Source organism: Hyaena hyaena, unplaced genomic scaffold, assembly GCF_003009895.1.
Source record: "Hyaena hyaena isolate Hyena2069 unplaced genomic scaffold, ASM300989v1 scaffold_2, whole genome shotgun sequence".
Classification (NCBI taxonomy): domain Eukaryota; kingdom Metazoa; phylum Chordata; class Mammalia; order Carnivora; family Hyaenidae; genus Hyaena; species Hyaena hyaena.
Genome location: NW_024080634.1, coordinates 9,230,145 through 9,247,446, shown reverse-complemented (window position 1 = coordinate 9,247,446; position 17,302 = coordinate 9,230,145). Strand labels below are relative to the sequence as shown.

General features: G+C 41.1%; 1 protein-coding gene across 1 annotated transcript in view; it reads left to right on the top strand.

Moving 5' to 3' along the window:
- DSCAM (DS cell adhesion molecule) overlaps window positions 1-17,302 on the top strand; it is a 627,938-nt gene that overhangs the window by 320,572 nt on the left and 290,064 nt on the right. Inside the window, exons 4-6 of the mRNA XM_039229776.1 lie at window positions 3,531-3,677; window positions 8,162-8,440; window positions 11,854-12,129. Of these exons, the coding sequence (XP_039085707.1) occupies window positions 3,531-3,677; window positions 8,162-8,440; window positions 11,854-12,129 (702 nt within the window). The remainder of the gene's footprint in view (window positions 1-3,530; window positions 3,678-8,161; window positions 8,441-11,853; window positions 12,130-17,302) is intronic.

Here is a 17,302-nt window from a genome sequence, read left to right as displayed (position 1 = left end):
GCCTCTGATGCTGTCACGCGGAAAGCTCACGAAGGCACAATGTCTAAACCTCAGGAGCCCGTGCTGCCTGAGCCTTCTCCACCGTTCAGCTCAGCAGCAGCGGGAGGAGTGTGGCTGCGGACTCACACCCTGAGTGTCCCTACGACCCTCCCAGCTGTGCAGATGTCCCGTTTCGCTTGCCAGTCTTAGGTCTCTAGACAGAAATACCCTGCTAGCTGCTCCACTGGTACCAAGCTGTGGGTTTATGTCCGTGACACTGACATACAAGCTTGTGTCGGTAATGCTGGAGAACCACACCACCACTTACTCGTGACCCACCAGCTCTTAATTTATGCCAAGTTCTAATACCTGTGGTATGTCTGGGTTCTACCTTTCAGCATGCTGAATGCATCACTTTGTGATCGTATTGACAACAGAGAGAAGTGATGCTCCTCAGTTCCCCTGGTTGCAAAGGAAGGAGTGGTATTACTGTTAAAAACAGAACGATGGGCTTAAACATCTGGGAACCAGTTAGTGCCTGTTGAGAAGTCAAGGTAGCTGCTTAGACACCCCGTCAATAACTCAGCAGCATCGCTCAGTAATTGATGTCCACAGTGACGACCTGGAATCCAAAAATCATTCGCTATTGTTCAGTTGACTGATGTGCAGTGTGTTTTACATGACAAAAAGTATGCACTGTGTTTTGGAAATGTCTTAATCTAAAACCCTAATAGTTTTCCAAGGAAAATAAAATTACCTAGAAAATTTTCGCATAGTTGTATGTTACCAGACAGTTGTGAGTAGTAAAGGTGTGTGTGTGTGTGCACGCGTGGGTGAGACAGGGAGTTTGTGGTGTACAGTTTATTGACATCAGTATTTTGTATCTTAATGTTTGATTGTTTTAATAGAAGCACATTCTTCAATCCCATTTAAGGCTCTGAGTGAACTGTTTTTTCTGTATGACACAGCAGGCTCTGATGATGTAAGGCAGGGAGCCATGGCAAGTTAGGGGGCAGTGAAGGTTTCTTATCACCATGGAGACAAGACATCTGGGGGTCTAAAGGCTGTGCTGCCCCTGAAAACTCCATGCATCTTGGGAGTTCAGACTGTATCCCCGGACCCTGGGTCCTCAGGGCCTCTCTCTTGGTCGAAAGCTTCTGTTCTTCATCTTTATTTTATTTTAAAATGCTGATTGCTTTTGAAATGGGTTTCAATGAGAAACGAGGGGCTAGACTGAGGGGTTCAAAGGACGTACGGTAATTGGGTCAGTTCCTTCTTCTTGCGAACATCTCAGGAATGTTCCAAACAAACAGGGTTCAAGTGCTTCTGAAACAACATGTCTGAAGGGTCTTCTTTAGCATGTTAAGTGAGTAAAAAAAAAAAAAAAAAAAAGTGAGATATTACAGGAACAAGTGAGTGATTAAATTAAATGTGCCTGGAGAACAGAACCCTCTCAGGAGTCAGCAGAGTAATGAACGCACGCCGCTGTGTGGTCTTCGTACATTTTCCAGCACTTCTGTGCTACCCGGAGTGCAGAGTGCTTCCACTTACATGTCACCACCGCTGATGGCCTGTCAATTCTAATAAAAATACCCCGTGCTAGAAAGGCGACGGGAATTATACACATTGGCTTTTAGTTCTGTCCACTGCTCAGTACTTTAAAGGGGCTGGTTATTATTAAACCATTATGTAAGTATGCAAAATATCTTGCAAAGAAAAAAACCGTTTCAACTATACATAGTGTCTGTTGGTAAGAAATGCTGGTGTATGATGACATTGGACAAGTGGTAAAAGGTATTTTTAGTTGCTTTCCCTTACGGGGAGGAGGATAAAGCAAAAATATCTAGAATATAGAGCATTTGCTTTTCTAGCTATTCTAATATTTAGCCTATTTGTGGCATATTTTAAAATATGTGACTAAATGAAATTGTTTGAAAAGTGAATTTTTTACTTAAAGATTTCTATACTATTTTTTTTTGGTGAATTTGTGTCCTTTTAAAAAGTTTACTCTAGATTGGTATTTGTTTTATGATTTTTTTCCTTATCTATGCCCTTTTGAATTGCTCTTTCTTGCAATAAGCCCTTTTTTATGTGAACAAATGATCGATGAACAAAGTGTAGTCCTTGCGAGAAATTAAAGGGCTATAGGAATTGTGTTCAGGACTTAAATATTTGAGACTTAAAATTATTGAAGTCAAGACTCCTGGTAAATTCTGATTAAAATAAGCCAAAGGAAGTTTCAAATGAACCTGAGGACAACAAACAATAAACGAAGGTGATTTGGGGGCACTTTTAGTCTTTTCCCAAAGAGACAAGATCACATTATCCCCCAAGTAGCCTTGCATCGGTGGAGAAATATTCTGTAGAAGAGTCTAACAGTGAGACAGTGGTGTCCTCAGTCATTCAACATGTGGGCACCACACCTCACTCTGGGTTTTACTGCTTTGTCTTTATTTTGTTCATCATTAAATTATAATTGAACAGTAAGAATCATCTGCAGGTATTTACATTTTCAAAGGGAAAATTATCTTATCCTTCTTAAAGCAGCACTGACGTTTGATCTCTTAATGCGGATGCTTCAGTACAGGTAGAGCTGTACAAACATCCCAGGAGGCATAGAGAGCGCCCCCCCACCCAGTGGAAAGTAGGGATTGATGATTGTTGGGGTCGCAGTTAAGTAACTCCAGAGTCCCCCAAGGCACTGATTATAGGAAGAATTGATCTTAGTCTTAGAATCCAGAGTTAAGTGTTGGCTATTATTATGAGGAGGTTAAGACAGTCCTTCCTGGGAAGTTTCCACAAACTTTGTGCTTTATATATTTTGTATATTATATTTTATTGCTATATAAGCTACCATTTGTGTGTTTAATTGAAACACTTCAACCCAAGGTGGAAGTTCATACTTACATGAGTTAGAAATTTACGAGAGAAAGTTAGCACCCCTTTGATGTGTCGCATTCTAAGAGAATAGTGGTCAGCAAGGAAAATCTGCTAAATTAGCTCCACATCAAGTATATGCTGATTCTGTTGCTCAAAAGATAAACATGAGGGGCACCTGGGTGGCTCAGTCAGTTAAGCACTGACTTCGGCTCAGGTCATGATCTCAGGGTTCATGAGTGCAAGCCCAGCATCCGGCTCTGTCCTGACAGCTCAGAGCCTGGAGCCTGCTTCAGATTCTGTGTCTCCTTCTATGTCTTTCTCTTCCCCACTCATTCTCTCTCCCTCTCTTTCTCTCTCTCTCTCTCTCTCAAAAATAAACATTAAAAAATTCTTTAAAAGAAAGCTAAACATGTGACCTAAAAACTTACTTCATGAGATTAGATTTTCTAAGTATATATTTGTTGTGTAGCATACTTACTAAACACTCCTGATTTAGGGTAATTGAAAAATCAAAATAGCTTGAACCCCTAAGGTAACTGACACTCCTATCATTAGCCTCTGCTTAACGTTCCTTCAGTTGGGAGAAAATTAAAACAACTCAATGTCTTTGTTTAGGTGATTGGGTTGCTTTTGTTCTATTTTAATTGGGTAATCATTCTCTTCTATTTCAGGATCTAGATTTCTCATCACATCCACGGGAGCCTTGTATATTAAAGATGTACAGAATGAAGATGGATTGTATAACTACCGCTGTAGCACGCGGCATAGATACACCGGGGAGACCAGACAGAGTAACAGCGCTAGACTGTTTGTATCAGGTAAATACCATCAAGCCTGTGTTTACTGTTTTCCTTAGTCCTTTGTTAGTGGTCTGAGCTAAGTCAACCAAACCTGCAGGATTCATGATTCAAAGAAAGGCTTTTTTTTTTCTTCTCCAAAATAGTTTAGCAACCAAAGATTTGCTAATACTGTATGCTACAAATATAGCTATTCTGAGTGAAGTCATTCTGAGTGAAGTGCCTCCAGTGAGGCACTATGGCTTCTGTTTTGAAGGCAACGCCTCCTTGCCCTGGGTGCTTGCATTCCGTCCAGCAGCACCGCGAGGCTGACTGTGACACAGATTCCGAGGGAGAAGAGCGGGGACACAGGGGACACACCTCTTGTTCCCCATATCATGTCTAACAATATGGGGGAAGTTGCCCACATCTCAGGTTAAAGGGATGACACCATCTCCCGCCGCCTTCTGGGATTATTGTCCAGTGAAAGAGACCTGAGCCAGTTGATTCCACTCTGTTGTAAATATGACAGCTTTGTGCCTGTCTTTATGGGATTTATACTTTGAGAAACTATCAGCCGTTGCATCATCTTCACAACTGGCCCCTCTGCCACACAAGTAAGCAGTCCGCTCACAGGGCGATGTGCCAGCTCTTCACGGGGCAGTTTAGAATGTAAGATGTCTGACTCGGTCCTAGAAATCAGGTGTAAGGCATCTGACGTTTGCCCTTATGGCTTGAGAAGGTAAAACTGCTCCCAGAAGTGACTTTTTTTTAAAATTTTTAATGTTTATTTATTCTTGAGAGAGAGACAGAGAGAGGCAGAGCCTGAACAGGGGAGGGCCAGAGAGAGAGGGAGACAGAGAAACCGAAACAGGCTCCAGGCTCCGAGCTGTCAGCAGAGAGCCCAATGAGGGGCTTGAACCCACAACCCCTGAGATCATGACCTGAGCCGAAGTCAGACGCTCAACCGACAGAGCCACCCGGGTGACCCTGGACTGACTCTCTTTAACTTACTTGTAGTGATTCTACCTCTTTGAGGAAGAAGTGATAGAAAGCTGTTGACCATCGGGGCAATTGAAAACATCTTTCCCAAACATCCACTTACTGTGCTTCTGCTCTATCTTGGCTCCTCTTCCGCATTCACATCCTTACATGCTCCCAGGGGCTGTGGGAACACAACAGAATTCAGTCCTTTCCTCTCTGCACACGAAAATTCTTTTTCTTTACCTGTTCATGTCAGTGAGAAAGAACTTTACTTTAGCCCTTGTTTTATAGTTCTGTGTTTCTGTCTCTGTTAAGGGCAGGAACAATCAGTACACTAAAATTACACTCCATTAAAAAGAAAAAACCTGGAAGAAAGTGACTGAGAGAGTGAATGGCATCTGTGCGGGTAATCCATGGTGCCTTTCATGACCACACAGTGTTCTCCTTGCTCAGAATATCCTAGAAAAGGTCTTGTGTGCAGGAAACATGATAATAGCATTGGGATAAGAGAGGAGAAGGATTTGGGGGGTGGATCTGGGGATAAGAGTAAATTGAGTTTTAGCAAAAGAAGCAGTACACATGTCTCCGTCCAAAAGAGTGAATTAAGTAATGAGACTCTGAAGTCTTTCATCTTTCTTGAAAGAGAAGCCTGAAAAGAAAATCTGAAAAGAAAGAGAAAACCATGAAGAGAGAGAGAGAGAGAGAGAGAGCGCTGAAAGGTGGAATTGTTTATCTCTAAATTACTAAGTACCTGTTTCCGAATTCGACTCTCAGGGCTCCGGAGGCAGATTTAATTTTCTTAATTCCAAATTTGTTATGGTGGTTGTTTTGTTTCATTTACAGAATGTTCTGCTGATGTTTTAAATATTGGCGGCAGGGCCCATGAGCACTTGGTCACCAGGGAAGTGAGGGGGGTCCCTGAGATCGCCCAGTGAGCATTTGTGACAGGATGTGAGGAGCTTCAGGGCACAATCTGTGGAGGAATGTCCGACACTAAGAACTGAGCATTTGGGGTTAGAGGTGTAGCTGTGGGGTCAACTGAGTCATGTGTCACGGAAAGGCACCTGAGAGAGTCTACTGCATGTAGGACATAACTGTTAGGACTTCTGTCACAGAAACGTTAATAACATCGTTGAGGGAGGAAATTGTTAATGGTAGAAAATGAGACCATGAACACTGAGTAGGGATAACTATTAGAAATCTAAGTTCTTGGGATGTCTGGATGGCTCAGTCAGCTAAGCATCCGACTCTCAATTTCAGCTCAGGTCATAATCTCAGACTCTCAGGATCAAGCCCTGCATTGGGCTCTGCGCTGGCAGTATGGAGCCTGCTTGGGACTCTCTCTCTCTGCCTCTCTCAAAATAAACAAATAAACATTTTTTTAAAGTTTATTTGTTTATTTTGAGAGAGAGAGAGAATGTGAGCAGAGGAGGGTCAGAGAGAAATGGAGACAGAGAGAGACTTCCAAGGAGATTCCGTAGTGTCAGCACAGAGCCCAGTGCAGGGCTCGATCCCACAAACCGTGTGATCATGATCTGAGCCAAAACTGAGAGTCAGACACTGTACCGACTGAGCCACCCACGCGCCCCAATAAATAAGCACTTCTTTAAAAAAAGAAATATAACCTCTAAAGGAAAAAGAAAAATTAATTTTACTTTGTATTTAAACGTATTTAAAAATGCACACATGAGCAACATTAAAAAAATTTTTTTAAAAAAGGAGGGTCCCTGAGGGGCTCAGTCAGTTAAGTTTCCGACTTTGGCTCAGATCAGGATCTCATGGTTGGTGGGTTCGAGCCCTGCGTTGGGCTCTGTGCTGACAGCACGAATCCCACCTCCTACCCTCAACAGAGCAACAGATTTTCTAACTCTTTAGTCCATCAGAAAGTAGCCTTCTCTTCAACACTCTCCAAAGTCTGTCTGTAACTTCCGTCAGGAGGGGATTGAAGCAATAACCTCCATGGGCAAGGGCTCCATGCTGTTGTAGGCGTCTTCTGTCTGCAATCCCTCTGGGTCCCCGCAAGGGGGCTCCGTGCTGTTGTGGGCCTCTTAAGTCTAATCCCTCCGGAGCCAGTTCCCAGATAGTGTAGGAAATGTGAGTGAGTATAATTACCTGCTACGGAATTTTTCAGTTACAAAATGGGCGAACTGCAGAAAAGCCCTGGAAACTCAGTGGGTCACGTATCCTTCAGGAGATTACTAGGTTCCCTTATTACATCCCATGAGAACATTCACATTGTTCTTATATTGCACCAGGGAGGTGAGAAGAGCAGTGGGTTTGTCATGGGTTTTATCTCTGATGGTTGCAAGGGAAAGCCCTGGCAGTATCAGTGTTGGGTTTACCGCAGGTACAGCAAAATAGCCACAGTGCTTTTCTAACTAAGGCAAAGATAAGAAGATTTCAGGAACCAGGAGCCCGTATCTGTTCTGCATATCCTTGCGGAGACCAGTGTGGTCACCCATGTGTGGCCCAGTGAAGGTTCAGAACAGGAAGAAAATAAGAGAGGGCAAGAAGACTTTTATTTTGGGCATCCAAAAGGGGATCTCTATTTTCACATTCTTCGTCATATTCCCTGAGAACGTCGATTCCTCAAAGCAAGCTTGGACCTTGAGCGGGGTGGTTTCCACTGACCCACTTCTTGAGAGCGTTTGGTCCTTTTCCTCCTTGGCTTCAAGAGTATAATACCGGCTAAACATCATTTGGGAGAACAAGTGGATTAAACAGTGTCATATTTTCAAATAGGGCCATGTCACAGGTGATAAGCATTTCATTTTTGCCACACCCTGATCATCTTCATTCCTTCATCGCTCCTCAGGGATCATGAAGGGCATCCACAAAGACCATCCCTAAATCCCCACACTCCCGACAACATATCCACTGTCGCTCACTCTATTGTGTCATGCTCTTTCGTTTCTTGCACCTACTACAAGCCACGTCATCTTTATGTGTTTGTGTACTTGCACGTTACTCACCACCCCCCACTCACACAGTCACATGCAATCTCTATGAGAGTGTCATCTTTTCCTGTCTTTTTTGCCAGTGTGTCTCCGATTCCTGACTGTATGCTAGCCCGGGACATGAGGTTCAAACAATATTGTGACATGAGTAATTAAAACACTTTCAAATTCAATAACTATCTATAAAACTCTTTTTTTGTGTGAAATAAATTTTGCCAATGGCCAACAACTATTTCTGCTGCTGTTGTTCTTTTGAAAGGAGAAGCCTAACATTCTCTGGTTATAGGACAATCCAGTTCCTGACCTGGGCCAGCAATTCCTGTAGAAGCCTGCTGATTCTGGAGTTCTTCGTTATTCACTGGGAAATGAAAAGTAGAACCGTTTCTGCTTCATCCTTTTAAAGATTTTGAGCAGAAGAAACATATATGAATAGGGCTTTTCTTTCTGTTCTTTAAAAGAAACTTAAAGATCTGTTGTCAATAGTTAGTATGATGTAGAGAATTTAACTTACATGTGAGGTCCTCTGATTCTAAATGGCCACTTTGACTTATTCACCACATCTAAGAGTTTTTCTTTCTTCCCCAGACCCAGCGAACTCAGCCCCGTCCATACTGGATGGGTTTGATCATCGCAAAGCCATGGCAGGGCAGCGTGTGGAGCTGCCTTGCAAAGCGCTTGGGCATCCTGAGCCAGATTATCGCTGGCTGAAGGACAACCTGCCCCTGGAACTTTCTGGAAGGTTCCAGAAGACTGTGACGGGGCTGCTCATTGAGAACACTCGTCCTTCAGACTCAGGCAGCTATGTGTGCGAAGTTTCCAACAGATATGGAACCGCCAAGGTGATAGGCCGCCTGTACGTGAAACGTAAGTTGGAGGGTAGCTTGGAATGGTGATGTTGGCTGCCATTGATGGAGCTCTTGATACATGATGACTTCCAGGCTCTCGCAATAGCCTCCATGAATCCTCACGACACTCCTGCTGAGACTAGTATCCCCCTTCATTTTGCAGATGAGGAAATGAATGCTGAGACAAGTTGCTCAAGATTACACAACTGGGGAGTTTAGGACTTAGGACTGTGATTCAGATTTCTCTGAACCTCCAGGATTTCCGTTAGGCCACAGAATACATATCTGAGACACCATTACCTAGCTGTTGAATTAACAATGGCCAGCCTGCCTGAACACTGACAGAGGAAGAGGGGCAGGCTTGTGATGTCCCCACAAGTGATGGTAGTCAGATCACAGTGGGGGTCCTTGGCTGGCTTTCAGATGCTACTTTATGTTCCTGAATGGGGCTGTTATCTGCAGAAATATGGAGCTCTAAGTTATCAAAATATCAGACTTAGACTCATTATTTCATATAATTTAGTTCAAATATGGTGGACATATCTCATCTAACTGATTTGTAGCGACTGTCTTGAGAAGGACACTGAAGGCAGACACCGGAGAAAGTAGAGGTGTGACCACAGGGCCGGGAGCACTCTAGTCAAACACCCTCCACTTTACTCATGCAGAAACCAGATCAAAGTGACTCACCCAAGGCCACATGGCCACAATTGAGTGGCAGGGCTTTTAGTCAAAATTGGTGGCTCTTCGATGCCAATGGAACATTCTTTTCATAGGATATGATATTATACATTCCCTAAGAGAAAATATTTTTTTATTTGATGAACTGACTGATCACACTAAATCATGAGTTGGCATTAAAAGGAGAGGCATTCTCTTAACCTGGCTTTTTGCCAACCCCATGCCTATTAAGGGAACTGCCTCTTCCAGTGTCACTCTGGGTGTGGACTGTTCCAATACCAGCCCAACAAAATTTGTTTAAGACAACATCCCAGTGACTGCCTGGAACCAGGTGCCCAGGGCAGGTCCTGCGAATATCATGAAAACGTGTTTAGGCTGGGCTTCAGAAGAAATGGAAGATAAGGTCTGCACCATTCTATTTCTAGATCTAGATGCATGGATGCAGTACTGGAAAGCGAGGAAGAAGTGTCCCCACAGGCTCAAAACCTCCTCTGTGTTAAAACACCTTTCACGGCTCCGCACTTCCTGCTGAATAAGTTTATATTTTAGGACAGTATCAAAATCATTGTGAGTAAGCCTGCCTTGCCATATTGCCCATACTTTTGCTTCATAGAAAACCGACCGACTCCTGTTACATTTAACTTCTTTCTATTCCATGGACAAAGCCATCGCTATCCTGACCACAGGTCACACTCCTGCCTCCACATGGAAGAGGGTTTTCAAGTACTTGAAGGACTAAACTTCCTATCTTTCTAAACCCAATGCAGTACCCCCTCCAAAGACACCCCCATCCCAACCATCTTAGGGTCAGCTCTCAGTGTTTAATTTATTGCTTTCTCTATAAAGGCATTTATTGGAATCTACATTTTAGAAGTTATTTGTGGAAAAGTCTTAATTCTCACCCTTGGACTCTTTTGCCATATCTGGACAAGTCCTCAAATGCCCTTCAGATGTTCCCCATCTCCCTCTGACTTCATGACTTTTGTCTTCTCTAGACAGAAAGCATTCTCTTGGGTTCCAAATCCAAAACCCTGTCTTCTTCCATGTCTTCTCCTGTGGCATTCTCTCTATTCATATGGCTCCAGAGTCCACCCCCTTTGAGAATAAGCCTGGTCTGCAGGCTTAGCCTGGCTTCCTTTCTGGCTGTTGGATCAGCATGTCTCCCGATTTTAGAGCAGAAGTTCGCTGGCATTACAACACAGCCGCATAGCAAACCAAACTCCACCATCACTACCTTGTCAAAGGCTTTTCTTATTTGAGATGTCTCCTCCTAATCCCCCTCCCCCCACTGAGCCCCTTAAATACAGGCTTTAAATTTTGGATCCTCCTTACGCCTTTCCTTTCTGTGTCCAAGTCCTGCCAAGTCCTATAGATTATAACTCATGGTGTTTCTCAGCCGCCCTGCCCATCCCCCTCCTGTCCTAGATTGAGACCTAACTGCACCAGACATTTGCAATGCCCCCTTACTGACCAATTTCTCCGCTCCAATTTGTCCAATGCAATATGATCAGTCAATTCTCCTAAAAATGTATTTGCCTGTATACTCACTTGCTAAAATTTCTCGAATGCTTCCTTTAGTCCCCTCTGACTTAATTCCAAGGTCATGAAGCCTTTTGCAATCTCATTGCAGATTGCCTTTGGGATTTTTCTCCTGTACATTTCTGACAGTCATGTTGTTCTGTGTCCAAACTGAACAGACACAATCCTCTCTTGACAGTGGTATGCTTCGTGCCCTAATTTACGGAATGCTCTTTCTTTCCAGCTGGCCTCAGTTCTATTCATCCTTGGTATCTAAGAAATTTCCTGAGCTTTCTACCAATCCCCTTCCACACACTATATGTCTCTGATGGACCCTCTGTTGCTTCTTGGCTACCATATTCACTCTTGTATTTGTCTCATCCACCAAAAGACTGAACATTATGGAACCAGAGACTTCATGGCATGGTGACAGAAGATGTCAGGAATAATTGGGGTAAAAAATGGCTTTTGCTATTTACTGGTTGAGTGGATCTGGTTCCATTAATTAGTCTCTCTGAACAACCACGTCTTCTGTAAAATGGGTATGATAAGGCAAAACATGCAGGGCTGTGGGAAGACCGACTTAAATAGTGTACAAAAGACGTGCAGTAATTTTATGGCACATGCCAGTTGCACTGCAAATGTAATTCACCTCTGTCTTACCTATAGGATTCACCCCCCCCTTTGGCTTCTAGGAGATGTTCAATAAGTGAACGTGCTACATCAAATTGGGTTTGGTTTTGTTTCAATGGTCACAAATTCTAACATCAACCTGTTTTCTTACAGCTGTGTGTTACAGGCCTTGGTTGAACCACAAAGGGGGTGTGAGCAAGTGAATCAGTGTGTGCGACTGGTCCAGAGAAACCCATCAGTGCTACTGTGGGACAAGGCAAATAGGATTTAAATGTTCAAGTACCTGTGTCCTTATTGGTAGCCAGGACTTGGCATTCCTTGTTGCCAGTGGGTTAATCCTCACACTTACTCAGTGAGAAAGCAATTTAACCAAGTTGGTCTGTTTGCCACGCAGAGAAAAAAGACCAGAAAAAAATCAAAGAGTAAAGAGGGTGCTCCTGAACAAAATGGCGCACAGTGGAATAATCCAGAACGTAAGAACTGTGTAGCGTTGCTTACAGTGATGCATTCGCCTTGTCAGAAGCTCAGGATGCTGTTGAAACGATGTCTTTGTATCTTATGTTCTTACCTTCTTTTCTTTTCTCTCACCACAATTTCCAGAGCCCCTGAAGGCCTCCATCAGCCCCCGGAAAGTTAAAAGCAGTGTTGGTAGCCAGGTGTCCTTGTCCTGCAGCGTGACAGGCAGTGAGGACCAGGAACTCTCCTGGTACCGAAACGGCGAAATCCTCAACCCTGGAAAAAATGTGAGGATCACAGGGATCAACCACGAAAACCTTATAATGGATCACATGGTCAAAAGTGACGGGGGCGCGTACCAGTGCTTTGTGCGCAAGGATAAGCTGTCCGCTCAAGACTATGTGCAGGTGGTCCTTGAAGGTCAGTGGGCCTTGTTACAGGGTGCAGCTGCAAAAGAACCCAAACACAGAGCACTCAGAAGAATAATGAAGCCGTGCTGATAACTCCCCGTGTTAGGATTTCTATCTGTCCGGCTAGCTAGTAACTCTGCCCTGATTTCACAGGATACGTCGGGCTCATAAAAGAGTGAGCATTGGTGAAAGTTATATATGGTAGAAGTAATAGAAGTATCTTTATGCCAAGTTAAGTAACATAAATGTCACCCACTCCTGTGTTTAGTGACTTGTCAAGACACAAACCTCGGAAACTTGGAACATATAGTTTGGTTGATAATGTGTCATCACAGAATGGAGTTTCTCAATGATGCTTTGTTAGAAGAGCCATTTTGTGCACAGTAGGGCATTTAACAGCGTCTCTGGCCTCTGCCCACTAGATGCTGGCAGCATCCAAATTATGACAACAAAACATACCTCCAGACATTTACAAATATCCCAGGGTTAGGGGGGAGATAATAGCCCCCAGCTGAGAAGTACAGTTTTACAGGCCACGTGTAGGGCAAAGTTTCAGTATAGTACTTGGTAGAAAAGAACATGGCGTCTGGTTTGTATGATTGTCACTGTTTGGGTCCAGATATTCACAAATTTAGGTGAACAGAATTTGTGAGGAATGACCTCAGGTTATTATAGTAGGCTTCCGGTGTGTCGTTGTCTTTTCTTACTGTCCTGATTACATCTTCAAGCTTATCAGTCAGCCAGGGAAAAAAAGCTATGGTTACGTTCAAGTGACACATATCCTTGTCACTGGATAATTGAACTAGCTTTTATCCATATATATGTGTGTCTTGTTGGAAATTCTGTCTTTACATATAATTTAAAATTCATTTGATGTCAGTTGATTAAAATAATTACATGACTTCAATATAGTCTAAAGAGAAAAAAATACGTATGAAAATAAGTTTAAAATATGTCTTAATGTTCTCAGGGGATGTTTCTGTTATTGTTTCTTTTTAACCATAGCTTATTTTTAAGAAGAAGCAGGCTTAGCCATGAGCTTCTTATTTTGATTCAAGCATTTTTTGCAAATTTTTTTTTTCTTAAGCAGAGGTGAAATTAGCAGGAGGCTTGGGACTCATATTAAATGCCTGACACTGTGTTCCCCATAATAATTAAGTACAGAAAGTAATCAATTTGTACAGAGACAGTTTGCTGCTGCTGATGCACTGGAGTCCTTACATAGCCGCTATTTTTAGATTCTTTGTGGAAGAGAGAGAGAATACCTGTTTAGGCCAAGTTGCCTTGGCAACTATCTCAGGTGACTAAGAAAACCTAAAGAGCATATTGATAATCCATAATGATGTCGAAAGATTTCAGGTTCTCAAAGAGTGACAGCAAGAAAGATTTCAAAGACACTCAGGTCTCACTGGGAAAATAATGTCTGCTTTCATCTCCAAAAAAGCCTGTCACTTGAATTAAAAAAAAGAGGGGTGCAGAGGCACATACTGAACATTCTCACGGATTTATTTGTCGCATGTCAGTTTCCATTCAGGACAAGAAGCTTCACTTTATTTTTTCTCTTCTGAGAGATGACAGTGCTAATGTAGCAAAAGAGAGCAGAAGTGTAATTATAAATACGTATCTCATATCAGCCTTAAAATGGTGTCTAACTAGTATCCTTGGATGTAACCACCTATTATTCCCATTGAAATAGCTTGAGATTAATGTAAATTATAAAAACTCACAATACTGTGAGCAGAGAATGGCCCTTGATATGAATGCAGAAGCTAGGAGTATTTTCTAGGAGGCCAAAGAAACTGGGATGGAAGTCTAAAGAAACTGAAATCTAACAACTATAGGTTCAAGATCAAACCAGAGTAACTGGAAAATGGAATAATATAAAGTAATAACAGCAGGTCCCATTTCAAGAAATGATAGAATAGCATGTATCAGATTAACCTGAAAGCAGATAAAAACTATGAACTTGGGGAAAAGCAAAACTGTATGTGGGCACTGGAGAAACATCCAGAAGCAGGCGGAAAGGATTTGACACAATGAAAGAAGAGGAAAGGGTTAGGTGAAATGTGCACTGATACCACTTTTCCCCTGAGGACAGTTCCCAGTCTTTATGAGGTGGGGGGGGGGGGGGGGGGAGACTCGATTGCTAGAAGAAAAACAGAAAGCTGTAGTTCTGTGGGATTGATGTATAGAAGGACAGAAGTCTGTACTGTCAAATCACCTGCAATTGAGGGAGGTAAGTTGAAATTCCAGTAAGGAGGAAATACCTTAAATTCCTAACAGGGGGAGTCCTCAAATCTAAAAATAAACTTCCTTGAAACTCTTATTTGACAGCTGGACTGGAAAATGTGGAAGATAATCCAATAAAAATAAAAATAACTAGACACACCAAAAAAATTGGATACTGTTATCAGAGGTCAAAAGGCAAAATAGGCAGTAGAAATAGACCTTGAGAGAACCCAGATGAATGGCAAACAAAGACTTAAAAGGTTCTATTTAAAATATGGTCAACACCTTACGGTCACCTAGATGGTTCAGTCGGTTAAGCATCCGACCCTTGATTTCCGCTCAGGTCACTATCTCATAGTTGGTGGGATCGAGCCCTGTGTTCCGCTCTGTGATAACAGCACAGAGCCTGCTTGGGATTTTCTGTCTCTCTGCCCCTCTCCCCCACTCATTCTTTCTCCTCTCTCTCTCAGAGTAAATAAACATAACAAATAAATAAACAAACAAATAAACACATAAATAAATAAATAAGTTCAATACTCTAAAGGAAAATAAGGGCATAGTGAATAAATATCTGGGAAAGACCAGAAGAAAAAATGAAAGCTATGAAAAGAAACCAGTAGAAATATAAAAATTCAGTGTATTGGCTTTACTAGAGATTGGAGAAGGAAGAAAGGATCAGTGAATTTGAAGATAAAATAAAATTAATTATCCTGTTTGAAGCACAGAGAGAAAGAAGTCTGCAAAAGAATTGAGCAGAGCCTCTGACGTGGGGCATTTATCAGGTAGCCTGATCTCCATATTAGAAGTCCAGAAAAATAGAAGATCGAGGCTAGGGAAGAAAAAAACATATTTGAAGAAATAATGGTGACAGTTTTCATAATTTTGGTGTTAAAAAATAAAATTACAGAGCCAAAAACAAGTAAATCCCAAGAAGTATAAATACAAAGAAAATCACATGCAGACACATTATAAAGAGCCATGTTGCTGAAAACCAAAGAGGAATAAAAAATCTTGTAAATCTGAGGGAGGAGAAATCTTAAATAAAGGGAGATATCAATACAAATCATGGATGACTTCTCATCAGATTATTTTGGAGGACAGAAGACAAAAGAGCAACATCGTTAAAATGTTGAAAAGGATTAAAAAAAAAAAATCCCTGTCGACCTAGGCTCCTATATCCAGTGAAGAATAGTCTTTAAGAATCAGAAAAAGTAAAGACATTTTCAGTAAACCAAAGCTAAAAGAATGTGACAGAAGAAGTTTTGACACATGAAGTCACTGAAGGCAAAAGGAAATGACCTAAAATGGAAATTGAGATCTATACTTATAAAACCCCTTAGAAAAGGCAGGAAATGTGTTACTAAATATTTAGAAAATATTTTCTCTTTTAATGTCTTTACATAATGATTGACAAATTGTAAAATTATAACACTGCTTTATAGAGCTTAGACATAAATAGATATAGTAACACAAAGTACAGAATGTAAAGGAAATTATTTCTGCTAGGGTTTTTATGTTTCACATGAAGGAACATAATTTTCACTTTTAGTACATGAGATCAAAATAATATAGATGCACACACACATATATTAAACATATGAATATTTATATATGTGTATATATATCTCTACATAAATATGTATATGTGTGTGTATATGTATATGTACAGATACAAATATGTATATGTTGATCTATCCATCTGTATCTATATCTATATAAAACTCAGTTGGAATTTATCCCATAAATGTAAAATCAGCAAAACATTAAAATCAAAATTTATCTATACATGGGTTAGGGGTCATATTAGTAGAATATAGGAGAAAAAACAAATGATGACTTCAGTATATTCAGAAAACACCATTTGACAGAATTCAACATCCATTCAAAAAAAATTCTCAGGAAACTAGGAATATAAAGAACTTCTTTGACCCTAATGGCATTTATGAGATCATTCATTTTAATGATTTATTTATCCATACTTAATGGTTGAACACTAAATATTTTTCATTTAACATTGGGACCAAGGATGTTCACAACCACCTGATCTATTCAGCACTGTTCCAGAAGTCCTAGATAGGCAAGGATAATAAATAAAATACATACAGTTTGGAATGGAAAAATCTCAGCTATCTTTGACCAGACCTTATTGTTTACATAGAAAATCCCAAGTAATCTATAAAACAACTCCCAGATGAGTTTAGAAATTCAAGATACAAAAACATATAACTTTTTTGTGTTAGTATAGTAGAAACCAACAATCGGAAAATAATATTTTAAAATTTCCACTTATATTAGGATAAGACAAAAGACACTAGGAATAAATTTAACAACAGATGTGAAAGATTTCAACATGTAAAACTATACAAGTATACATTGCTAATTTAGAATTGTGATGACCTAAAAAACTGGAAAGTATACCATATTCAAGGACTGAAAACCTAAATATTCTTAAGGTAACAGTCCTCTGTAAGATGATCAATGTAATCCTAATAAAAATACATTTGACCATTATAAGATATATGATAAATATTTGTTTTCAACATACAGAAAGAACTCCTAATCACTAAAATGTAGTCTAACATAACAATGGACAAAAGATTTGAGTAGATATTTCACAAAAGGAGATACACAAACGGCCAATAAGCACATAAACACAACGTTAATTCCATGATATCCTTGCCAAAAATTGACAACCCACATCTAATCATGACGAAATAGAAAAAACCAAGTTTGAACAACTGGCTATGGAGTAATTCTTCAAAAATGTCAAAGTCAAAAAATACAGAAGAGACCAAAGAATGACCCAGACTGAAGGAGACTAGGCAAGCAGGATAGACCAATGGAGTGTGTGGTACTGGCTGGGCCGAGAGAGATCGGTGTGAGGGACACTGTCGGCCAGCTGTCAGACTTTCTGTGTGGACTTCGTGTAAGGTGACAGAACTATTCGAAAGTTG